Source organism: Muntiacus reevesi, chromosome 14 (genome assembly GCF_963930625.1).
Source record: "Muntiacus reevesi chromosome 14, mMunRee1.1, whole genome shotgun sequence".
Classification (NCBI taxonomy): Eukaryota; Metazoa; Chordata; class Mammalia; order Artiodactyla; family Cervidae; genus Muntiacus; species Muntiacus reevesi.
Window position 1 is genome coordinate 31,026,935 of NC_089262.1, and position 26,085 is coordinate 31,053,019.

General features: G+C 38.6%; 1 protein-coding gene across 2 annotated transcripts in view; it reads left to right on the forward strand.

Annotated features, from left to right (window-relative positions):
- Positions 1-1,516: 1,516 nt before the first annotated feature.
- The window catches only part of SPEF2 (sperm flagellar 2), a 90,753-nt gene continuing 66,184 nt past the window's right edge, over positions 1,517-26,085 (forward strand). For both annotated transcript variants that reach the window (XM_065905418.1, XM_065905419.1), the window contains exons 1-5: positions 1,517-1,646; positions 12,140-12,242; positions 20,373-20,625; positions 22,874-23,014; positions 24,704-24,768. In XM_065905418.1, the coding sequence (XP_065761490.1) occupies positions 1,589-1,646; positions 12,140-12,242; positions 20,373-20,625; positions 22,874-23,014; positions 24,704-24,768 (620 nt within the window). In that variant the 5' untranslated portion in view covers positions 1,517-1,588. The remainder of the gene's footprint in view (positions 1,647-12,139; positions 12,243-20,372; positions 20,626-22,873; positions 23,015-24,703; positions 24,769-26,085) is intronic.

Consider the following 26,085-nt stretch of genomic DNA (forward strand, 5'->3'; position numbering starts at 1 on the left):
TGGCTGAGTAATATTCCATGGTGTATAGGTACTAAACATTTATCCAATCAGGACATACAGATCAATTTCAAATTAATTTTAAGAGAAATCTCACTATTAGGTCATTACTGTCATCATTCTTACAGTTTAAAAGAATTTGATGAATTCAAGCTTTGGGGGGGAAGTTACTTATATTTGTGACATACACATATGTACACACATATATATATTGTCCTGGTGACTCAGACAGTAAAGAATCCGCCTGCAATGCAGGAGACCTGGGTTCAATCCCTGGGTTGGCAAGATCCCCTGGAGGAGGGCATGGGAACCCACTCCAGTATCCTTGCCTGGAGTAATCCCTATGGATAGAGGAGCTTGGTGGGCTACAGACCATGGGGTCGCAAAGAGTCAGACTCAACTGAGTGACTAAGCACATTATATATGTAAATAATTTTTCCATTATTCCATCTAAACTTTAAGAAATTATTAAAGGAGAATTTTTCTTGCTGTTGTTAAAGACCATAAGACTTTATTGAAGGGACTACTGCAATGGGGTTTTGCAATAGTGGATAGAGATAGGGCTCAGTTCTGAATATAATAAGGAGAAGTGGGGATTTACAGCCAAGGAGTGCATTTGAGGTCTTTGGATGGAAAACTTCTAAGAGGAAACATCAGAGTTAAAGACTAAATTGACTAGACAGGATATTTGCAGAAAACAGGTCAGAATGGTCAGCTATCAAGGGTCAGGGACAGGGAACTAGATCAGATATGGAGGGTGGTGGATTTTCATTAAATTCACCCAGCAGAATTTTTGCCAAAACTCGACAAAGGAGCCAAGGACAGAGTTCAAGGTAGGACCTCAGGGAGAAGAGGGCTCAGAGGAGTCTGACTCAGGTTTGGTCAAGGTGAGAGTCTTTCCCAAAATACAATTTAAAATAATACCTGGAAGGAAAAAATGATCAGAAAAGAAATTCATTAAATACTCATCTCTCAAAACAATATAAAGATATGAATTACCCTGAATGTTACTTCTGTCACCACCACCAACAAAAATTATTGAAAGTTTGCTACAGGTCAGGACCTCTACCAGTTCTGGGACTAAAAGTTGTATAAGACCTATTCAGTCCCTGCTTGGGTAGCCCATATAACACAGCAATTAAAACCAGCAATTGGTAAGTTAAAGACAAAACTGAGGTCATTGGAGCAGGGGCTCTCATAAATTTCTTTAGGAGGTAAACAGGAAGAAAAAAAAATCCCCTTCAATCAAGATTCTCTCTTTCGAAGGGTTCCCTTGCCTCTCTTCCTCCACACACCAACCCTGCAAACCTCTCCTGGCTGTTGTGTTAATAGCGCTCCACCGCCTTCCCCTAGCGCTCCCAAGCCCACCGCGCCCGCGCACATCCCGGTCTTACCTACCAGCAGGGGGCAGGCCACGATTTTCTGTCCTCTTGGGCTGAGCTCTGGCACCCCCTCTTCTCCCAGCTCCAGCCTGAAAACGCTTCCTTAGCAACGGGTCGCCCTTGGCAACAGGAGGACGCAGGCAAGCGGGCGGGCTAGGTTTCCCGCGTGTTCCTGGCACCTGCGTGCGGTGGGAGGCACAGGCCGAACCATGTCGGAGATCCTGTGCCAGTGGCTCAACCAGGAACTGAAGGTGTCCCAGACCGTGAGTGAGTGCCACAGCCTGGGGCGAGCGGACCGGGGGCGATCGGGGAGCGGAGCCTGGGGCGCGGCGAGCTGTGGAGTCTGCGGGCGCAGGCTAGCTGCCGGCTCTGGCTAACCTCAGCCACCGCGGAGTCTCGCGTCTCCACTCTGCTGCTCGGCTCTGAGTTACCCATCATCACGGTGGTCCCAGCCCTGTGGGTTCTGTCCTACCATGGTTCTGAGGCTTTAGGGAGGGCGCCCTTGCTCCAGTGGAGAGAAGAACTTTCTGGACTCTTTAGCCCTGACTTTGCTCCTTTCACACTCTCAGAAGCGTGGTGTGCTGGCAAACCAGCGAAATGTGAATCCTGAAAGTCAGCTACAGCACTACTAGTTGTGTACCCCTGGACAAGTTACAATACCTTCTCCTTCTCGCAGTATAAAGGGCTGTGTGTGAAATGAGTTAATGCAGAATATATTAACATTTACAAATTTCAGCAGTTTTAACTCGATATGTACACATTTGCTACTTCTGACCACTTTTCACCCTTCCCAAAGCTGACTTCTTCACTAACCTGACTTTATCCCAGCCACAAAGTTGTCATCCAAATTTCCTAAATCCCACAACCCCAGACGCAGTTTTACATGCTGACAACTTTTGTAACAACCAGGTAATTCCAGAATAGCACTATACCCCCATTCAACTTCTTTTTGTTGTTTCTTAAACAAGAGTTCATTTTCCAACTGGTATGGTTTTGCTCAAAGCAGGAGGTTTTCAGGCCAAATCATTTCAATCTGTTTTTCCCAGAAGCATTCTTGCATAATGTCAACTTGCTTCCAGGGGGGCAATAATGCCAACTCAATCTTAAGTCATCCACAGTATTTGCTCAACCAGTAGTGTCTCTGCAGCTGCGAAGTGTTTGTTACCAACGTTAGGATCTATAAATTTGCAGCATTTGCAGTAGCCTTTGGAGAAGGAAATGGCAACCCACTCCAGTTTTTTTGCTTGGAGAATTCCATGAACAGAAGAGCCTGGTGGGCTACAGTCCAGGGGGTCTCAGAGTCGGACACGAACTGAGCGACTATCATTCACTCACTCCAGTTACCTTTCTTGAGGCATAAACCCAGACTTTTTCTTTGCCAAACTACCACCCACACACAGTAAGTTTTTTCCCAGAACTCCATGATCATCCCATGTGTCTCTCTGACTGTTCCTTATCTAAAATATGATGCTTATCTCAGGATGGTATTAGCATTTTTCTTTTCTTATTTTTTTTCTCACCATAGGAGCCAAAATGTAGTATCATGGCCTTAAGGTATACTCTTCTGAAGAAAAGCAGATACAGTGGGCTGAGTTTACTTTGGTTCATTTACTTGATTAATAAAAGCCATATTCTTTGCTCAAGTCCACAAGACTCTGTTGCATATTCAAACACTTTTGAGAAAAGTAAATAAAATTTACAAGAAATCTAAAAACAGTAATATGCCGTTCTAATTGTAATCCGTTTGGGGAGTTTTGGTTTTGAAAGGAGGAGGAAGAATTACTTCATTCCCTGAAGGTTAAAAGACTAGAGATTTTATTTATTTTTTGGCCCTACCTAGAGGCATGCAGGAACTGAGTTTTTTGACCAGGGATTGAACCCCTACCTCCTGCGGTAGAGGTGCTGAGTTTTTACCACTGGACCACCAAGGAAGTCCCAAGACTAAAGATTTTTAAAGAATTTAAATAGCATAAACTATAAATGGAAAAATTCCGATGTCTGCTTTCCCTAAGTGTAAAGCTGGAAGCTGTTAGCAGAGACGGCTAATATATTCTGCATCCCATTCACTAGCAATACATATTCATTTCTCAACCCTAACTGCTAAGAGGAGTCAAAGGAGAGAGAGACAATTCCTGAGATTACCTAAATCCATGTTGTAAAAGCCTTTTCAGATTATAGGGAACACACTCAACGGTGTTTGGAAACAGACAAGATAGGATCTGTATGCCTAAGAAGCATGCTGCCAGTTGATTTGTGTCATTAGATAAGCCATTCTGTGGCATACAAAAGGAAGACTTAAAACAGTTTATAGGAACTCTCTTGGAAGGACCATAAATGATGCAACTTCTGGGGAAAATAATTGGGCAATTTCTGGATAAGCATCCTGTTAAGTGCAAGGATTTGGAGGCCAGACTGTTTAGGTTAAAATCACTTATTCACACTTACTAGCTAGTGCTTGTGAGCAATTTATTTACCTAAATTTTATAATACTCAAAATAGGGGTAATAATAATACTTCATCAAGTAGTGTTACGATTAAATGACATAATAAATGCAAAGCACTTAAAACAGTCCATGACACACAGTAAATGCTAAATCTTACTTTTTAGAAACTATCATACAAAAATAAAATCACCAATGTGTAAGGACATTTGAACAAGGATGTTTATTGCCACATGGATTGTAGGGGCAAAAAGAAAAAAAATGGAGACAATATGAATTTGCTTCAATAATAGAATACTTGGGTAAATGATGCTGTATTTATGCTATGGATTATCATGCAGTTGTTAGAACAAATGAGTTAGTTACTCTAACTTTTGACCTAAAATGTGCTCATGTAATTTTGTCAAGTCAAAAACAAAATTAAAACTTATTGGAACCAATATAGTATCATTTTGCATGAGGATGTGTGAGAGAAAAGTGTGGAGAGGCATATACTGGACTGTTGACATATACATGACTCTTAATCTTGTGGTTTGTGTGAGAGAGAGATGTGGAATCATATAAGCCAGTGTATTGGTATTGCTTACCCTGGGAAAGGAGATGATTGCTAGCTTTTCTTTATACATCTGTGTTATTTGATGTTTTGCTTGTATTGCCTTCATAATTTGAAAGTAAAATTCAGTATAGCTTTACAAATGCAAAATCAAAAAAAGAAGATCAAATGTCACATGACAATGTAGGAGACAAAGAGGCTCAACACTTTAGTTGAAATATAGTAAGCATCTTGAAGTATTGCTGGGACAGGGGAGTACATAAGAGTTATTTTCTCAAATGAAGTTTATACATGGAATAATAATAGTAATAATAAAAGTCAATCTTTGTTGAGCACTTAAATTCTTATGCCAGACCCTGTGCTAAGCCTTTTACATAGGTTTTCATATTTGAGATTTTAAAAAGTCCTAAGAGGCATTGTCTCCATTGAACACATGTGTAAAAGAGGCTGAGAAAGCTTGGTAATTTGTTCTAAGGCACCCATCTGATAAGTCCTAGAACTAGAATTGGATCTAGATCTTTGACTAGTGCTCTTAGGATGTATTATACATTGGATTTTATGCTTAGGGAATTTACTATTTAAAAATCAACCCTCCCAAAGGTATTCATTTGGGCTCCTTTTAAGGAGGATTATTGTTCAGTGTGCCTGGAGAATCCCAGGGACGGGGACGCCTGGTGGGCTGCCGTCTATGGGGTCGCACAGAGTCGGACACGACTGAAGCGACTTAGCAGCAGCAGCAGCATTGTTCAGTTGAAGTCACAAGAAGTACAGAAATTCAACCAGATGGTTAAATGGTTAAATGGCAATGGTGGAGTTTTTAGTATTTGTTTAGAAATAGTTCAGTCCACACGTTGCTTCCTGAGACAAAGCAAACAGAATGAGAATGCCAAGTGAATGCATTGCTGCCTTGGTGAGACTCAATAATGGTTTAGTCATTAGAGAGGCAGGTAAAGCTGATTGATTTCTGGATTATTCTGAAAGGTAGAAATCAATTTGGATAAAGCATCTCATATTGAATTTTGTGTTGCCTGGACTACCCTGAATATCAGCAGTAAAGAAAATGAATACCAATGATCCTCAGTTAAGAACAGTTTCCCTCCACTTAATGAGGTTTCTGGGAGTCACCAGAGGTTTGAATAGTCTCAACATATGAAGATTCAGATCTATGTTACTAAAGCTAAGGATCTCCAGTGAGTTAAGTTTAACTAGACCATTTGTCCTGGAAAATAAGGCTTAGATGTATGTTAATGAAATGTCTTAAATTACTAAAAGTTATTCAATAGAAAATAATTCAAACAATTATTTTTGTAATAAAAATAAGCAATATAGAATAATGTTACTAAGAGATTTGCTGTAAAAGTCTTTAATAGACTCTCAGTTATTTTCAAACCTAACCATTGCCTCTGTTTTGCAAAATACTTATGAATTCACCTTAAGAGGAAGTTGGCATCAGAATGTCATAATTAAACATTCTCCACAAATGTAGAGCATTCAAATTCCATGTATTGTATACATCAGATTCTTTGTACAAATTGATATACAAGCAGTCCATATTCTTTTGGATTCTGAGTGGGGTCATATTGAAAATTGTATATACCTTATTACGGGTATTTTTGTTTGAATAGTCTCAGACATCGTTATCACAAATAACAAAGAATCAACAGATAGAAAACTGAGTTGAAAAATTTAGTATCTCTAAAGTCCTGATTTTCTAGTATCTGAACTAGAAACAGTAATCTTTAGTCACAATTGTATATCCTGAGAGGTAATAATAATAATTACTGTATATTTGGGAAGTGTCAAATGATATTGCCAATGGAAAATATCTACCACAGTGCCTATCATGTATCTAGGTCTAGATAATATTATTTCAACAACTTTTGTGTCTCTCACTTTAGAAGAATACCTGTTATGATGCCTGCCACATAATAGGCACCTAGTAAATATGTATTATATGAGGATGCATGAGTGAGGCAAAAGTAGGGTAAAGTATTGTTTTTAGTTGAACCTGATGGGTTTGTTCATCTCGGGAAGGTCATCCTAGGTACTTTGATCCTCACTTTTGTGATTTCAGAAGCTCTGCTTTATTACTTTAAGCAGTTTCTTAGGGATTGTCACATGCTAACAGACATTACATTCTGATGATTTTATAAGCCACAGTACCAATTCATCATGCAGAAAAGGACACCAGCATAACCTATTCTGGTAATGGAAGTGGGGATAACAAAGCAAGGAGGGAAAAACAGTAGCAACCACTCACATCAGTCAGAATAGGGGGGTGACATTTGGTCATTTTTTGTGTTTTGGGCAGTACTATTTCACTCCGAGTTCAGACATGTTTATAGAGGGATTTTGTCTTGGTCCATCAGGGTCACTGAGTAACCTTGTCTGGTCTTGGTGTGCTGTGAAATTGATTATGGTCAGCAGGAGGAGGCCAGAGTCTAGCCGTGAGTGCTGGGCCAGCTTCCAGGAACACCAGGGCCTAAGGGGGTCAGGCCAGTGCCCAGCCACCGGCAGCAGCTTTTCTGTCTCTCAAATGAAAGCAAATTTACTTGGTTTTTTAAATGTTGTTGATAACCTGAGCTAGGTCTTTGCTCTTCTAGTGAAGGAGGAACAAAGGCCAGTTAGCATAGAATGTATAGGTCTATAGGCCCTTATCTATGATCCCCACATCCCCAAATCTCTTTAGTTATTTGGTAGCAAAACTTGACCACAAATGCTGTGAGGCTGTGTTCAGTCATTATTTCTTTTCCTCAAGTGGTTTGCTGTAAAATCAACTACATTTGATTATATGTGCTTCCTCAGACCAGGGAGAGTGTTATAGCTTATCTGGACCCAAGAGTAGGTCTGTATCTGACTTTAAGGACAGGGTCAAATATTTGCTATCTAAATTTTAAGTTATCTTTAAGTAAAGATCTTTGTACTGTAGTCATTGCATGTGTGCGTGCATGCGTGCGTGCTAAGTCACTTCAGTCATGTCCAACTCTTTGTGACCCTGTGGACCTTAGGCCACCAGTCTTCTCTGTCTGTGGGATTCTCCAGGCAAGAATACTGGAGTGGGTTGCCATGCCCTCCTCCAGGGGATCTTTCTGACCCAGGCTTTAAACACTTGGCTGTGGCATCTCCTTTATTGGCAGGCTGGTTCTTTAACACTAGCACCACCTGGGAAGTCCCGTACTATAGTCATTGAGGATCTATTACTGAGCTTATGAATTGTGTAATTGGTGTAACATGTTGTCTTAAATTAGGAAGCAGTACCTGGTGGCTCAGATGGTAAAGAATCTGCCTCCACTACAAGAGACCCAGGTTTGATCCCTGGGTTGGGAAGATCCCTTAGAGAAGGGAATGGCTAGCTACTCAAGTGTTCTTGCCTGGAGAATTCCATGAACAGAGGAGCCAAGTGGGCTACAGTCCATTGGGTCGCAAAGAATTGGACGTGACTGAGCAACTAAAACTTTCAGTAATAGTAAAAGTGATCACCCAGCACTTACTATAGGCCGGGAATTATGCTAAGCACTTTACATTATCTCATTTAATCAATTATCTCATTTAATTAAACCAACTGTCAGGAGGTAGAACCCATCACTGTCCCTCTTTTAAAGAGAAGAAACTAGGGCAGTATAACTATCCAAAGTCCAGGGTCTTATGGTCCAAGAGGCAAACCAGAGAATATTTCTCTCTTCAGAGCCTGTGCTGACCGCATTACTGTCTGGAATGTAGAAGGCTTATCTTTTGTCTTTTCTCCAGTTGACTCAGGTGAAAAGCACATAGACTCTTTGTCCTCCGTCCCAGATAATTCACAAAAGCTCACATTAAAGATTTCTGCAATTGAAAGCTTTAATGAATGAGATCAGACCTGTGGCTTGGAAGACTGGAGGTGTGGCTGAGTTGTTACGGAACAACATTTTTCCACATGTAGATCATTTCCAAAATCAGGGAGAAGATTGTTACTGAGCTCCTATGGTTCATTTCTTTCTCACATTCTTCATTGTTCTTTATCCTGGAGTCAATCCATGTTTTCTTTTCCCTAGGTAATTCCAGTCTTGAGTGCAAATTAACCTACAGAGGTGGCCATCATTAACTGTGGTATTCTGGAACATTTACTGGGAAGGAAAATTTGATAAACCAAAAATAAAAAAATCTTTCCTTTGTGTTTTCTTTTTTTCCTTACTGTTTTTCTCCCCTCACCTCTCTCCATTTCTCTTTCTCTCTCTGGCTTCTTATCTTCCTTCTCATACTTTTTAATCGACATATTCCTGGATTATCTGCTTTTTCTTCATCTAATTTCCTGCAAGTATTCTTTTTTCTCTCCAATTTTTTTCTATGTGTTTTCCCTTTGTTGTTTTTTCTGCTTCTTATAGCTTTCCTCTGATTGTTTTCTTCTGTGTTCCTGTAGCACAGGAAGAAAAAAAAAAGAAAAACTGTAACTGTCTAATGCATACAGAGCTGCAAACATGTTTTCAGACTTATTTATAGTAACCTACTTGACAGTGAAATAGCATGTTTGCTATTCTTCTTTGACCTTTATAGCCAAAATGCCTCTATTTTATCCATTTCAGAATTGTCTTATTAAGAAGTCCTGCCATTTCAAAGGAAATAGATTATGATTTTATTTTTCTCCTGACCTTTTTGTAGCTATGAGTTTGCTACAGACCATTTGCCTGATAAGTTGGGTGTGATGGACTAGGATACAGTTATTCCCCAGTTATTCATAGGTTAGCTTTCAGGTCTTTGGTCAACAGGAACAACAGGCAAAAATGCAAAATCTAGAGAGAGCGGGAGAACAAGATCACCAGATATAGCAGCAACTCTTGAATGCAAAGTAATAGTCTTTAGATTTTTAGTAGTACTCTATACTCTGACAATGACTATATGTCTAATGGCACTTCAGAAAACCAAGAATAGGGACAGGCTCGAGGAAGAAAAAAGGGAAAGAAGCCGAACAGAGAAAGCAACAGACAGAAGAGGTGCAAGGCACAGCCAGAGCAGCCCAGATGGCACAGGAGGGACAGTGGTGGCCGCTGAAAAGCAGGGCACAGCTTTGGAGGTCAGCAGTGGTGGGTCCTGAGGGAAGGAAAGCAGCAGTGATTCAGCGGAGGACAAGGTGCACCTCTGCTTTGGGGGCAGAAGGAGCTCCTTGGATTTCAGTTGCTGCAAAGACCACTGGTGTATGATGCTGGAAAAGGAAAGGAATATTAGTCACACAGTCGTGTCTGACTCTCTGCAATCCCATGGACAGTAGTCAGCCAGGCCCTCTGTCCATGGAATTCTCCAGGCAAGAGTACTGGAGTGGGTTGCCATCCCCTTCTCCAGGGGATCTTCCTGACCCAGGGATCAAACCCGAGTCTCCTGCATTGCAGGCAGATTCTTTACCAACTGAGCTACTAGGAAAGCCCCATGATGCTGGAAGGCAGAGTCGATAGATTCTAGTGCTAGATGGTTTAGAAGCTCACCCTGAGTAAACAGAATCAATGAGGATTCTTGACATCTTTTTAAGCTACTTTATATTGATTTAACCTAAGAACTGGGATATTATTAAAGTATAAAATACTCTGAGAGCAGATACTAGGAAAGCTTTGGGCAAAATTGTGAGCTGGTGTCAGATATGCAGGAGCCTTATGATGATGTAGTCTTCTGAGTAAGGTCTCCCCTCACCTCCCTGCAATTACACACCAAGCACCAGCTCTATGAATTGTGAAATCATTCTAACGTCATTTGCAGTTAGCCACCTTGTTAATAATCAAATAGATAAAAGAGGATAATTCTGTATGAACAAGTTTGTGATGCTGTGATCAGTTCAGTTCAGTTCAGTCATTCAGTCGTGTCTGACTGTTTGCGACCCCATGAATCACAGCACACCAGGCCTCCCTGTCCATCAACTACTCGGAGTTTACCCAAACTCACGTCCATCGAGTCGGTGATGCCATCCAGCCATCTCATCCTCCATCATCCCCTTCTCCTCCTGCCCTCAGTCTTTCCCAGCATCAGGGTCTTTTCCAATGAGTCAACTCTTCGCATGAGGTAGCCAAAGTATTGGAGTGTCAGCTTCAGCATCAGTCCTTCCAATGAACACCCAGGACTGATCTCCATGAGGATGGACTGGTTGGGTCTCCTTGCAGTCCAAGGGACTCTCAAGAGTCTTCTCCAACACCACAGTTCAAAAGCATCAATTCTTTGGCGCTCAGCTTTCTTCACAGTCCAACTCTCACATCCATATATGACCACTGGAAAAATCATAGCCTTGACTAGATGGACCTTTGCTGGCAAAGTAATGTCTCTGCTTTTTAATATGCTATCTACGTTAGTCATAACTTTCCTTCCAAGGTGATACTGTGATAATATATAGCTTTTTATAGATATTTAGTATTGCAGTTTCCTAAAGGACTGTGATAGAAACACACTGAAGATTTTTGGAGGATTTTGAAATCCTTTGAGAGATGATGACTTTGTCTTATGATAATGTATTATGTATCAACTTCGAATATCATTCTTGAATACCATGTAAACCTATTTCCTTCATAAGAAAAATATAAATGACCCCAAACTAAGGACATTTTTAAAGAAAGAAAATTCTACTTTACACTTAATTTTTTCTCCTGCACTCATCAGTGTGTGCATACTTTGTGGCAGGCATAGTACCAACAAATTCTCATATATTGCCTCTAATCTTTAAAATAACTCACCAAGATAGATATAGATAGGATGGGACAGAAATTCAGGAAGGTTAAGCAGCTCGTCAGAGGTTGCACAGCTAGTGAAAGGCAGAGACAAGATTTCAGAATAGATATCTCTAGCTCCAAAACCTGTCTTCCTCTGGGCCATCTCCATCATTGCACAGGACACCAACTACACTGGAGTAAACCACAGAACCACCAACGTAAATCTTCTTTAAAATATAGTTTTCAAAATTTTTTCTTTATTTAATTTGGGCTATACTGGATCTTCATTGCTTCACAGGCTTTTCTCTGGTTGTGGTGAGCGGGGGCTACTCTAGTTGTGGTATGCAGGCATCTCATTGCAGTGGCTTCTCTTATTGCAGAATACAGGCTCTAGGACACACAGGCTTCAGTAGTTGAGGCCCATGGACTCAGTAGTTGCAGCTCCCAGGCTCTGGAGCACGAGCTCAGTACTTGTGGCTTATGGGCTTAGTTGCTCTGAGATATGTGGGCTTTCTGGATTAGGGATCGAATCCGTGTCTCCTGCGTTGGCTGGTGGATTCTTTACCACTGAGGCACCAGGGAAGCCCAAGGAAAATCTTGATTATGTTCAGTAGGCTTTATTTAAGAAGGTGCAGATGATTTTTGTAAAATTTCCATTGCATAAAGGTTAAAATTAAGTTTTGAGGTTTAAAGAAGTTGGATTGTACCTCACTTGGTCAAGAATATGAAATCATCCACAGGTTGTATTGATAATGGAAGTATTAGAGTACAATTTTATAAAATATACTGAAGATTTGTTTTTAGATCTAAGGTTATGTATTTTGTTGGTTGTGTTTTGTTTGGTTTGATCAAAAGTTGTCTTTTCTTTCCAAATATCATACGTTATCAAGTACTGATCCACATTTATTCAGGGATCCTTATAAGATACCTACTGTTAAAATTCAGTATTTTCATCTGATTATTAAAAGATGTATTTAGAACTATTTTGATGGCATTCTGAGTTCAGGCTAAATTATGGGATTTTATTCTGTATGTATATACTGAAAATATATAAGCTCTGTGTAAAGCATTATATTTACTTTTTTATCTCTGTGTTTTAAAAATCAGGTCCCAAGTCATTTGCAAAGGCATTTTCCAGTGGCTATCTAATTGGAGAAGTTTTGCACAAGTTTGCACTTCAGGATGATTTTGCAGACTTTTCAGAAAGCAGGTTAGTGAGATTATACTTTATTTTTTAAAAGGTCAGTTCCTTTGGCATTTGGATGTATTTAGCTTGCAAAGTTAACATTAAAGAATCATTTATCACAAGATTCCTTCCAAACCTAAACCAGGCAAACGCACCATTGGTATGAAAATTGCTGCTTCCTCACATATACATACGTCATTTTCCCAGGAGTACAAAGGAGAGAAAGTGACAGTCTGTTGCAAGACCTCATCTCTAGATGGGCTGCATTTTAATGTCTTCCGTAATCTTGCACTCCTGTGTTTAATCAGATTTGGGAAACTTTTGCTCCTCATTTCTCCAAAAGTTCTTTCTCCCCATTTCTTTTCATCTCTCTTCTCTTTTTGGGACTCCTATTACGTGTGTATTGGTGTACTTGACAGTATCCCACAGGTCTCAGGAGCTTTGTTGATTTTTAAAACTAAACTTTTAATTTTAGAACAATTTTAGGTTTACAGAAAAGTTGCAGAGATAGTACAGAGTTCCCATGCTGTTCACATCCAGTTTTCCCTACTGTTGTCATCTTATATTGGTATGGTACATTTTGTACCAAAGATTTGTTATAATTCTTATCTAATGTCTTTTTTGTTCCAATATCTTATCAGGATACCATTTTATCAGACTTTCCTTGTTTTTGATAATCTTTACAGTTTTGAAAAATTAAACACTGGTCAAGTATTTTGATATTGTTCCTCAGTTGGAATTAGTCTGAAATTTTCTCTCATGATTAGAATGAGTTTATGTGTTTGGGGATTCTGTTCATTTTTCTTCATTCTTTTTCCTTTTTTGTTACCCCTGTGAATAGTTTCAATTGATCTATCTTTGAGTTTACTGCTTCTTTCTTCTGCCAACTCAAATGTCCTGTTGAGCTATTCTAGTGACTTTTTACATCTCAGTTATTATACTTTTTAATTTTAGAATTCCACTTGGTTATTTTTATAATTTCTATCTCCTTATTGATATTCTATTTTTGTTGAGATGTTATTCTCATGCTTTCTTTTATAATTTTTTTAAAAATTAATTATTTTAGTTTTTAACACTTACAATAGCCAACTTAAGGTCTTTGTCTAATAAATTAAACATCTGGGCTTCCTCAGAGAATTTCTACTGACCTTCTCCCCCTAGGTAGGGACAGTATTTCCTATTTCTCTATGTGTCTCATAATTGTTGAAAACAGACATCTAGAATAATACAATGAGGTAACTCAGATTGTCCCACCTTCCCAGGGTTTGTTGTCGTTGCCGTTTGTTGTTGCTCTGCTGCTACTTTTTGTCTGTTTAATGACTCCCTTGGACTAATTTTGGAAAATCTGTGTTCCCTGTTGTGTTTAGCACCTGAAGACTCTGCTTGGTTAGCTTAGTGAACAGAGCCCAGCAAATAAATGGAGATATTTTAAAATATCTTGAACTGATAAATCTTCCTTGGCTGAGATGCTGAATTTGTTGAGGTATATCTTCAGTGCTTCCACAGTTTACTACTCTGCCTTAGCCTTTACTTCCTGCTTGTACAGAGCTTAAGGTCAGCCAAAAGTGAGAGATTTGGGCCTCCTCCTGTCTTTCCTGGGTATCCAAACATTCCTACACATGCATATGGTCCTCTCGATCCCCAGGAATGCATCAGAGCTTCTCAAAGTTTCCAGTGGATATTTCATTCTTATATCTTCCCTTTAAGTTTTGGGGCAGCTCTTGTTTGCACCAGTGGTATTACTGCCTTAGATGGTGGTGGTGGTTCAGTCACTAGCTTGTGTCCAACTCTTTGCGAGCCCATGGAGTGTCTGCCAGGTTCCTCTGTCCATGGGATTCTCCAGGCAAGAATACTGGAGCAGGTTGCCATTGTGAAAACCCTATTCCCAGGGTATTAGTAAAAAGTCATCAGTGACAACTGTTTAAGATCACAGCTACCTAAAGCAGTGATTGAGCTCTAAATTATGTTAAATAATGACAGTGTTCTGAGGATAGGACTTCTTGAGGAGTTCCAAACCTGTCTGTCCTCTCAGGTGGCTATTAGGCTGCTGGTTTTTACTGCAAGTCTCCTGATCTTCAAGAGCTGGGAAGAAGAAAATGGGAATAGGGCAAGTTAAAATGACTAAAAGCTCTCTGTTCTTACTGAGATTAAGGATTTTTTCTTGAATAAATTTTCTTTATATTGTTACAAGCCTTTGGCTAATCACTAGAGTTACAAAGAAGTTAATTTTTATAAATTTTGTCAGTTTTATTATTGTCTTTCTGGAGGAATAGATTTTTGGAGGTCCTTACTCTGCCATTCATGATATCCTGCTCAATATCCATAGTGTTTTAACCTGATATTTCCCACTCAAGTATTTCTTAGCTTTTGGTTCCTTTGGATGGTAGATCTCCATTGAGCATTACCTACATTGCAAGAGTTCAAGGAAAAGAAGTCTAGTACCTCCATTCTAGAGGTGAGTCATTCTTTCACAATCCAGATTATGCTAGTTGTGCAGGTAATAATAGTATAATTCAAGAGAAGCCATGGATTGTAAATATATTTTTATACCAAGTTATCCTCTTTTGCTAATCCCTGACAATTTCTTAAGCTTCTAGGGTACTAGGTAACATTCTAATGCATATCCTACTCCCCATGTCCCACATCTCTTCCTCAAGAGCAAGGTAGACACTGTCCTTCTCTGCTTAGCCCAAGCTGCCTCCTCTGCTTGATCTTCTAGCCCTGTGTCCACTCTGCTTCTACCTAAATCTCCTCCCTTCCAGTGGAAGCAAGGATCAGCCTCTAAGGTATAAGATTTCCAGGGGAGGTAAGTCAGTGTACATGCCTTTCTCTTCTCTTTTTTGCTTTCTCACGAGTTCTCATGTGCACAGATTGATTTGTGATGATCTCCATGTAACCAGGTTTCCAATCCATTTTTGGTGTCATTGCTTATTATCCCTTCATGAAAGTTTTAAACTTGTCTTGTACAGTTACTTGTTATAACATCGGTCACTTTGTTGTCAGTTTCTTTGTTTGTATCTCTTTCAGTTGCACGTTGTACCTTCAGAGGATTTTGTAGTTGTACTCTGAGTTATTTTTCTTTGCATCCCCAGGGCTGTCATGGGCCTGGCACATGTTTAGCTTTCAGTAAATGTTTTCTGAATTAATGAATGGCTGCATATTCTGATAAGTCCTGCATTAAGCCCCTTGTTTGAATTTCTCCATAGGCAGATAGAACGCTACACCCACATCTTTAGGTGTGGTTTCCCCCATCAGCTTAAAAAGCTTTAGGTATTCCAGTTTCTCTTTCTCAAGGCTTCTATTACAAAATGCTTCCCTTGTGACCCTCATCCACCCTTTCCAGTCATATTTTCTACCAGTCTGTAGCTCTAACATAAGCTACTTTGGTCCACAAATATGTCATGTGTTTTTGTTACGCCTTGAACCTTTGTGTGTTATTCTTTATTCACTTTCACCCTGAGAAACTCTTATTTATCCTTAAGATCCAGCTAAAAATCCACCCTTTTCTAAACTCTTTGTTTTCTCTCCAGCAGATTTAATTTCCTTTTACTCTTTGCTTTTTTCTGTTTGTTTCAACAACACTTCAGACATCCCTTTTTTATTACTTTAAGTTATATTTTTTTAATTGCATGTCAGTTCTTATCAGAGTTACTACCACCTGAAGAAGCCCAAACCATATATGATGAGTGAATATATGAATGTTTGTGCCTTAACTACCTTGCAAAGATGTTCAAAGTTGTAGAGTATGTTTATTCTTTGTGCTCCAGGCATTGTCCCTGACCCACTGCAGGCACACCATCATGTTTCTCTATTTGAATAAAAATGACTGACTTCAGAAAGTATATCTGGTTCTGAATTAGGTATGGAAAACTTAAAAGAACCATACTAATCAGATCATGCGTGCAGTATTTCATATGTACTGAGTTGGCTCTTGTTAGCAAGACCATGGAAGGCCTATGCATGAAATAGAAACAGGGACCCACATGGATGGAAGTAATCATAAAGACACAGGTCTTAGTGAATAGGAAAGCCTTTGTGCAAAGAACAAAAAGCCGCATTTTGGATGAAGCTGCCTCATGCCAAGGTCCTGTGCTTGGCCAGCTGAGCCCAGGGTAGATTTCACACCTTTGTCCTGCCTCTGCATAGGTATGTGCCCTGAGTATCATCCTGTGTTGCAGTCCTGCCCTTCATTCACTACAAAGGATGAACTTTCTGTTTCACTGAGCATCATCACATTTTTAACATGGGGAGATGGACCTATTTGTCTTAACAACCAAATACTATCAACCTTTAGTTCCTAGGACAACCCACTGTTTTTCTAGGGCACATGATATTCTAAAGAAGACGAGAATCAGTAAATCCATGCATCTGAGCTTTGTATTAGTGTATTCAGTGGGGAAAAGGACGCTTCTTTGTAAAGCCTAGTTTTTAAACAGCTGTCTAGTGCCAAAGCTCATGATTTGGGGATTTTTGTGTAATATTTTTAGTTTCTTTAGTCTAAAATGTAAACAGTAAACTAAATCTGCATTGCACATAACTTGAAGTTAACTTGCTTTGGGGATTACTTCATCCTAAGAATAACTCATCTAACTGAAAGAATTCTGTTTTAGGATCTCTGTAATCCAACTCAGAGGGTGAGAAATGAGCAGATTAGTTAAAAAAATAAAAAGTAAAGGAGCATGGATATCCCAATTCTGATGACCTTTTGAGTTGTATTCCCTCACAAGACAGCAAGGAGGTAATCCCTTGGCAGATAAGGACTGCAGGTAGAAAGGGAGGAGGCTTTTCCCAGAGCACATTCCTTATCCCCTCAAGGGTCATCATTTACATCATGTGCTCTGTCTCCAGAGCAAAAATGTCCCAGTGGCTTCTCTCAGTTTAAAAACAACTGTTGATTATCATGGTATACTGATTGAGTATATATTATAACAAGAGTGGGCTTCCATCCATTTACATGCCAGTTATATTCCCAAAATTTTGGTTGGATATTTAGAATATATATTATTAAAAACTTCCAGAAAGAAGTACCTGGACACTTTAGCCAGACCATAAAAGCCATTTTGAAGCCTACCATGTCACTGAACCCTAGTGTTAGCAGGCTACACTGCCTTCTGGAGGTTGTGTAAAACAAATAAAGGAAGGGTAGTGTGCTTTACTTTCACTGGGCACAGGGCTAAATTTTGATAAAATTTGCAAATGAATAGTGTTTGCTTTTGGATTTTCCCTCCCAAATTATGGTGCCTCTGACCTCTGAAGCCTAAGGTTATGTCGTAGGCAAAACCTCGGAAAGTTGTCCCTCGGGCCACATCTTTGCAAATAAATGTAGTAGAGAAAACATAGCAACTCTGAAGATGAGAAGGACGTGAAAAGATGAACTGTGTTGAAAGATCAAAAGTGGGTGTCAGGTGCCCATCCAAGGAATGTGGACACAATTCATTGACCTGGCCATCCTCTTTCACAATCAGACTCTTCAAAACATGGTCTAGGTAGCACCCTAATCATTTTAGGCCAATGCTTGTTATTTCAAACTGTAGGTCATTTGTGGGGGAACAAATTGCAACACTGGACATGACACGAGAAGACCTAAAAAAATGTTTTACTTTTGTGGTTGATAAGATTGCCTTGTAGCATTCCTTATCTCTTCTCATTCCCTCTAAGATCTGTTTATCTTTTATCTATTTAAAATACTTTATTCAAAGTTTGGCCAATGTGGCATGCCATGCTAAGTATACTTGACCAAATAGAGGAAATAGGACACTGACTTACACCGCATGACTGGAAAAGGAATTCAGTGTCTTCTGTCAATATGTTTGTTGCTTTGGCCTTCATGTGACATTGACTTCTTTATTTATAAATCATTCCTTTATTTTCCCAACCCCACCTCCCTTGCAGTTAGTAGGAACTTTTAGGCTAGGTTTTTGGAAGATTGACAAATACCCCAAAAGTGCATATACATTTTGTGTATATGCACGGATGTGTGTTTTCTTCTCTGGGGAAAAGGTTTCATAGCTCTCATAAAAAAAAGTTTAGAATCACTGCTTGAGAGCTATCTCTTGAGAAATAATATACTAGAAACAGTATGACAGTATATAAAGTTTGTGTTAAGTGCTATTTACAATAGCTAGAACATGCAAGCAACCTAGATGTCTGTTGACAGATGAATGGATAAATAAGTTGTGATACATACATATAATGGAATATTACCCAGCTATAGAAAGGAATACATTTGAGTCAATTCTAATGAGGTGGATGAACTTAGGGCCTGTTATACAGAACGGTGGTTTAGTTGCTAAGTTGTGTCTGACTCTTGAGATCCCTTGGACTGTAGCCCGCCAGGCTCCTCTGTCCGTGGTATTCTCCAAGCAAGAATACTGGAGTGAGTTGCTAGTTCCTTCACCAGGGATACAAAGTGAAGTAAGGCAGAAATAGAAAGGCAAATATCATATATTAATGCATATATATGGAATCTAGACCTGGAGAAGGGAATGGAAGCCTACTCCAGTATTCTTGCCTGGAGAGTTCCATGGAGAGAGAAGCGTGGTGGCCTACAGTCCATGAGGTTGCAAAGAGTTGGACATAACTGAGCAACTAACAGACACACACACACACATGTGCGCATGCACAGAATCTAGAAAGATACTGATGAACCTATCTACAGAGCAGCAATGGAGATGCAGACATAGAGAACACTTTTGGACATAGTGGGGGAGAGAGAAGGTGAGATAATCTGAAACAGTAGCGTTGAAGTATATACATTACCATATGTAAAGTGGATAGCCAGTAAGAATTTGCTGTATTATACAGGGAACCCGAAGTCGGTGCTCTGTGACAGCCTAGAGGGCTGGGATACAGAGGGAGGTGGGAGGGAGGTTTTAGAGGGAAAGGACATATGTATACCTATGGCTGATTCTTGTTCATGTATGGCAGATACCATCACAATATTGTAAAGCTATTATCCTCCAATTAAAAATAAAATAAAATTTAAAAACTTTAAGTGCTAAGTGATCTCTTTCAGCTTCTGAAAATTCAATAGAGGTCATTGTATCTTCCCCAAATAGTTTTATAGTCTAAAATTAAGTTATTGAGTGAGTAACCATATAATATTAGAAATTCTGCCAACTCCCTCTGTAAGGTATCCTCTTTTTTCAGGGAGAAGATGGGACTTTGACTTATATTCAAGTATATTCAGTATATTTTTTTCCATCAAAGAATGTTACTGATGTTTGAAAGTTAAAGTAAAGAGAAAATGGGCCAGTGGATAAAATTGACATTTGCATCCAGTTTGAACATAAGAGAGGCACAAAAGTTGAAAATGCATCTAACATCTTTTTGCTTTTATTCTGCTGCTGTACTCATAGGCTTATTGATGGCCCTTGGTCATTTGAGACCTTTATTGCAACAGTTGCATCAGTTTATCACTACTTATTACACCTGTTTTCCTGCTATGAACTGCTAAAGGGCAGGGTGTCTTATTCATCTTTGTAAGACCTTAATAATTTTATAAACATTTATTAAATAAATAAGTTACTGGTATAGTTGAGAGAGTAAATTAATAATGGATTAATGAGTTCTTCTAAAATGTGAGCCTCATTTGATAATAGATGATTCAACAATACATATATTTCAAAAAGTCTTTAGTGATTTTTGAAGAAGTGATATAAACTGTACAGTAATGATCTTATGACTCATCTAGTTGTATGGCTAATATTGTTTAGCTATTTCTGACAATGCCTGAGAAGATAATGGTGAGAGTCATCACTGAAAATAAAGTTATTTTCAGGTTATACCAATTAAAGAAATGGATATTTAAAGTGCAGTTTTGTCTTCTGAGTAAAATATTTTTGAAAACTATAGTTTAGTTTTTCCATTTTGAAGAAGGCATTTAGATATGTTTTTGTACTGACTTCCTGTAGAAATTCTAGTATCTAAGTAGAAGAGTATATGAAATTAATGAGTTTTAGTTTAGCCATTCAAGAGAAATAAATGCATGGAGCTAGGGCAATAGACAATATCTCAACTTGTCTAGAGGATTAAGTGGTTTTTGCGAGGATTGATACATTTAAAAGAACATGGTATTTGGTTATGAAAATCCTCTGATATTTGTTGTTTGCCTTTAGTTCAATGTCTTATTATGTGAAATATTTTAATGCCTAGGATTTCAAGTGCCAAACTTAACAATTTTTCTCGCTTGGAGCCCACCCTTCACCTTTTGGGTGTGCAATTTGATCAGAATGTGGCCCACAATATCATCACAGAGAAACCTGGGGCTGCCACGAAACTCTTATATCAGCTGTACATTGCCCTCCAGAGGAAAAAGAAAGGTGTTCAGACTGGAGTGGAAATGCCAACCGTACAGCCCCTGATGAGCACAAAAGTTCAAAACATGAAAAGCGAGGCTTTTAGAGATGTAAGTACATAAAGAAAAATTATAAACATATCAGAATGTAAAAGCTTGCTGAACAGACAGGGCAATGATATTGCATTTTCAAAGAAGCCCCTTAGAGTATGTATGTCCCTGATTATGTTATTGGCCCTATTCAGGTTTTATCTTTTCTTTCCATTTATTCATTTTTGATGCCTCCCTCCATCCTCTCCACTAAGCTCCAGTAACTTATCAAATTCTGTTTGTTCCTAATTCCTTGTGCTTCTTAGGCCTGCTCTTTTTCTTCTAAACCCCTGTCAAATCCACTCAGATCTCCTGCTGCAACCTATGAATGAATCTCTGCTCTTCAGGCTTGTCTCCTAAAGTTTAATCAACTGCTAGGAGAATCTGCCCTCAATTGCACTTTTGTTGGCTGCTTCTTCTCAGAAACCTGCTATTCTACAAATACGTTGTGTTGTGTTAGTTGCTCAGTTTTGTCCAACTCTTTGCAACCCCATGGACTGTAGCCTGCCAAGCTCTTCTGTCCGTAGAATTCTCCAGGCAAGAATACTGGAGTGGGTTGCCATTTCCTTCTCCAGAGGAGCTTCTCGACCCAGGGATTGAACCTAGATCTCCTGCATTGCAGGCAGATTCTTTACCATCAGAGTCACCCAGGAAGCTCCTCTACAAATATCTTGTCCCTTGATTTGACCAGCATTTAAATTTTTTCACTAAACACTGTCAACCTTTCGGTAACTTTTCATAACCCTCAGCATTGTCTTCTGTTATTACACTGGCAGCCTGTCATTGAATAGGACTCATTTATTTCTGCTCTTCCCTCTCTCCTACCCACGCTCACCATTCTCCTCTCTCCTCTTCCCCTAAACTTCCCTCCATCTACTCTGCAACCTTCCCAGTACACATAGACTCTTTCTGGGGAACTCCTAGGGCACAGATAATTCTCACTTTTTGGTGTTAACCACCTCTTGCTGATATTATTGACTTTCATTATTTACCTGTCATATGACCTCACAAGAGTTTTAGTTCCTCCAGTTTGAAAAATTTGCCTAGTACAATGCTTTGAACATTGAAAATACTCATTAAATGTCCTTTGATTATTATTTTTAATTGAAATATAGTTGCTTTACACTGCTGTGTCAGTCTCTGCTGTCCAGCCAGTGAATCAGCCACACATATAAATATCTTCCCTCTTTTTTGGATTTCCTTCCCATTTAGATCACCACAAAGCACCAAGTAGAGTTCTGTGTGCTGTACAGTAGGTTCATAGTAGTGTATATATGTCAACTGCAGTCTCTCAATTCATTCATATGTTGGTTCTCAACGCCCCTGTGTCTATTTCTGCTTTGCAAATAAGATCATCTTACCATTTTTCAAGATTCCACATATATGCATTAATACATAACATTTTTTTTCCTTCTGACTTACTTCACTCTGTATGACAGTCTCCGGGTCCATTTAAGTCTCTGCAGATGACCCAATTTTGTTCTTTTTTATGACTGAGTAATATTTCATTGTATATATTGATACATAACACATCTTCTTTGTCCATGCCTTTGTTGATGGACATTGTGTGCTTCCATGTACTGGCTATTGTAAATAGTGCTGCAGTGAGCACTGGAGTTCATGGTTTCTCTGGGTACATGCCCAGTAGTAGGATTGCTGTGTCATATGGTAGTCCTGTTTTAGTATTTTAAGGAACCTCCATTTTGTTCTCCATAGTGGCTGTACCAATTTTCATTCCCACCAACTGTGTAAGAAGGTTTCCTTTTCTCCACACCCTTTCCAGCATTTATTGTTTTAAGAGTTTTTGGTTATGGTCCTTCTGACTGTTGTGAGGTGATACTTCATTGTAGTTTTGATTTGCATTTCTCTAATAATTAGTGATGTTGGGAGCCCTCCTAGATACCATGTCCCAGATTTAATTTTTTCTTCCCATGATTAGGCAGGTCATGAAGGTGGAACTGGGAAAGAATTACATTCATTTTTCATATTGGGGATGCCTTTATTAGCTTTTTAGTATCACCACCTATAATGAAAATAGACACATTCAATCTGCATAATTTAGGGACTCCCAAATTGTGTTTCAATATTATACTTTTCAAAATTAGTTATATTGATACTTCCTTCCTAATATTACCTAGTCCATCAGTTAGTGCTGAGTTTAGAAAATTTGAATGGAAAATTTACATATCTGTGTACCTGTGAGTGTATTACATTGCGTATTATTCTGATAAACTGAATAACTAAACTTATACATATATGGAATATTTAGCAACGCTTGAGCAGAAGACGACAAAATGAAATCATGGCCAAAATCCAAGCAGCTATCATACAGATTCCTAAACCCGCATCAGATCGTACTCTGAAAACACTTGACGCCCAAAAATTAATGAAAAAGAAAAAAGAGGCAGAGGTAAGTGATAGTCCTTTAACATTGTGTTGTGTTTATCTTAATGAAAGGATGATCTTTCCCTAAGAGAGAAACTTCCCTGAACTTCCTACTTCCTTTTCAAATTACCTCTGGCATTGTCCCTTCTCATTTAAAACACATGTACTACATGCATGTCCAATCCATTTTATTCCATTATTTGTTTAGAAACAGAGAATATAGCTTTAGGATATGGATGACAAACTGCTGTTAAATGAGAATACCTTTGTGGACTCTTGTGTGGTGGATTCTGTGATCATGAGCAAACTGTGCCAGGGTGAGTGCTGTTGTGATGGGTCATGACACCCATGCATACAACAGGGGCCAGTCCAGGTACCCCAAATACCATCTATGTGCCATTCCTACTATTTGCTTTTCCCCGATACTTCCTCCCCATGTTGCACTGTCTTTCTATGAATCCTAGAAATGTTAAGCAATTTGCTTGCTCTCATTATATTTAGATTTAAGATATACTATTGATAAATATATCATATTACTTAACACTTATCAGTCATTCCTATAGGATACGATCTCATTAGATTCCACAGGGGAGCAGTACTATCTGTGCATTTTGATACTAATTCCTGGAATCTACACTTCATGCTGCTATAATGAATGTTAGTGATATTCTCCCCTTTAACTTAAGAAAACAGCTACCATTTATTCATCATCTGCTATATGTGAGGCTGTGGGTTGGGCATTTCACATTGTCTGTAATTTGTAAACAACTCGCTAAGTAGGGTATTGCTTTGCCCATTTTTTGGATAAGGAAACAGGTTCAGAAAAATGACGTGTTTTACCCAAGTTCACAATGCTGATAAAGCAAGTTGGCAGGTCACTCTGATATCTAAATCCATTGCATTTTATTTTAATTCACACTTAATTTTTAATATTAAAATCCTATAATTAGAGTCTAAAAATATTACCCACAGAGGCTTTTTTCTGACCCCATTTTAGTAAAAATATTCAGGATGGGGAACACATGTACACCCATGGCAGATTCATGTCAATGTATGGCAGAACCACTACAACATTGTAAAGTAATTAGCCTCCAGTTAAAACAAATAAATTTATATTAAAAAATTTAATTCTTTTGTTTCCTTGAGTTGATTAAAGTTTATGAAAAAGGATTTACAGTAGGCAGATCAGCTAAAATTAATTTTCCAACAGCAAATTAATAGTATATATGAGTGCACAAGAAATGTTTAAAACACCCAAGATAATTTTTGAAGAAATATTTATATCTAAAAAATGCTTCAGTTCAGTTCAGTTGTTCAGTCGTGTCTGACTCTGCGACCCCATGAACCGCAGCACGCCAGGCCTCCCTGTCCATCACCAACTCCCGGAGTTATTCTCATTTAAAATAATTGTAATTAAAAATGCATATCCTAACTTTTTTATAATATTTTTTCTTATTAAATGCCTTTTGATGTACTTTCAGAGTTAGCATTGTGAACTGAATTATTAAGATTAGGCAATTTTTCACCTTTTAGGTACTTTTAGCCTACACTGAAAGTAACAAATTGGAATAGAAGAATATTCTAGAATATTTAGAAATCCTAACTAGCTTGAATTATTAGTACATATCACTTTTACAAATTTAAATGAAAGTGATAAATGAAAAAGTTTCAATATATTTAGAGGTAAAAAATTGATGATGAATTTTCTTTAAAGGATGTGGCCAATGAAATTAAGAAGTTTGAAGCATTAATAAAAAAGGATCTCCAGGCAAAAGAAAGGTGAGATAAAATTATTCTAATAATCAAAAACTTGATTTTTCTTTTAAAATGTTCATTTTACTTTAACTTTTGAATATTTAGAAACAGTTTGCCTGAAATAGCTATTCCAAGGATGTTTTCACTTTGTAGAGTCTTCATTGAGAGAGTATATTAAGGAAGATAAATGAGATAAAATTCAGATTAGTTGTTCATTAACAATTTTGTAAATATCAAGAAGGTAAGTGGCTATTATGATTTGTGAGGTTAATTTTTTTTTCTATGCTATATTTATCACGCATACTATTTAAACATTCGCTAACATTTTTTCAAGTTACTATTCATTTGCATTTGTCACTGCACTGACTTTATTAGACTCTAATTGCTCTCCCCTTGCATCCTCAGCATTTAGCACAGGGACCAGCAGTAAAGGACTGCTGAATGAGTGTTGACTAACTGTCACTAAGAGGGTTCAGTGGGTTCTTTACAGAAAGCTCCTGGTTAATGGGCTTCTTTTGCCTAAAGATAAAGATCATCTCCCCGTTTGTTTCCTATCAGGGGTCGCTGACTCATAGAACACAATTAATGAGGGGCTGCACATATACAAGCAGCTTGAATTCTGCATTTTTTCATGGAAACTATCCGAAGTCTACTCATTTACATTTTATAGGATAGGAAATAAATCTCTGTTAAGGAAGGAAAATAGACACAAATTATATACTTCATATTAATGTTCCATATTAACATTTCTGAGGAAAGGGAATAGAATCAAATGAAGTAGAATAAGATTAAGCTGCAAGAAGAAATGGCGAGGAAGTCAGGTGTGAATGGAAATGAAGCAGAATGAAGAATGTATGTGTTAACTGCCTTTCCTCCTTCCTTCTGCGGGAACTCCTTGTGCCCTACTCTAAGCCTTGCTCATGCTTATCTCTGCTTCCCTGATGCCTAAAACAACCTCAGCCCAAGCCTACTCTCCCCTGCAGCGGCCACCTGAACCCCACCACGCCCTCCCTGACCTTGGCCCGTGAAACCACTCCATTTCTTTCAACTCTTTCACTCATCTCACCAGGCTCATGCTCTGGAGTGACAAACGGATGGTGTCTACCAAAATGACCATCTTAAAATATTGAAATACTTTTAGTGAATGGCATTCTCTGTAGCTCTACCTTCCACCCCTTTCTTGGGATCCCTTGATTTCCACACAGTTAACAACCAGGATTAACACCAAGCATGCTAGCATCTTCCACTCCCTACATCAGCATCTATTTGGATTAATTAGTGTCATCACCACGTCAGTAGTTAAATATTTGAAGGATCACACCCGCACAAGCATTCACTCTG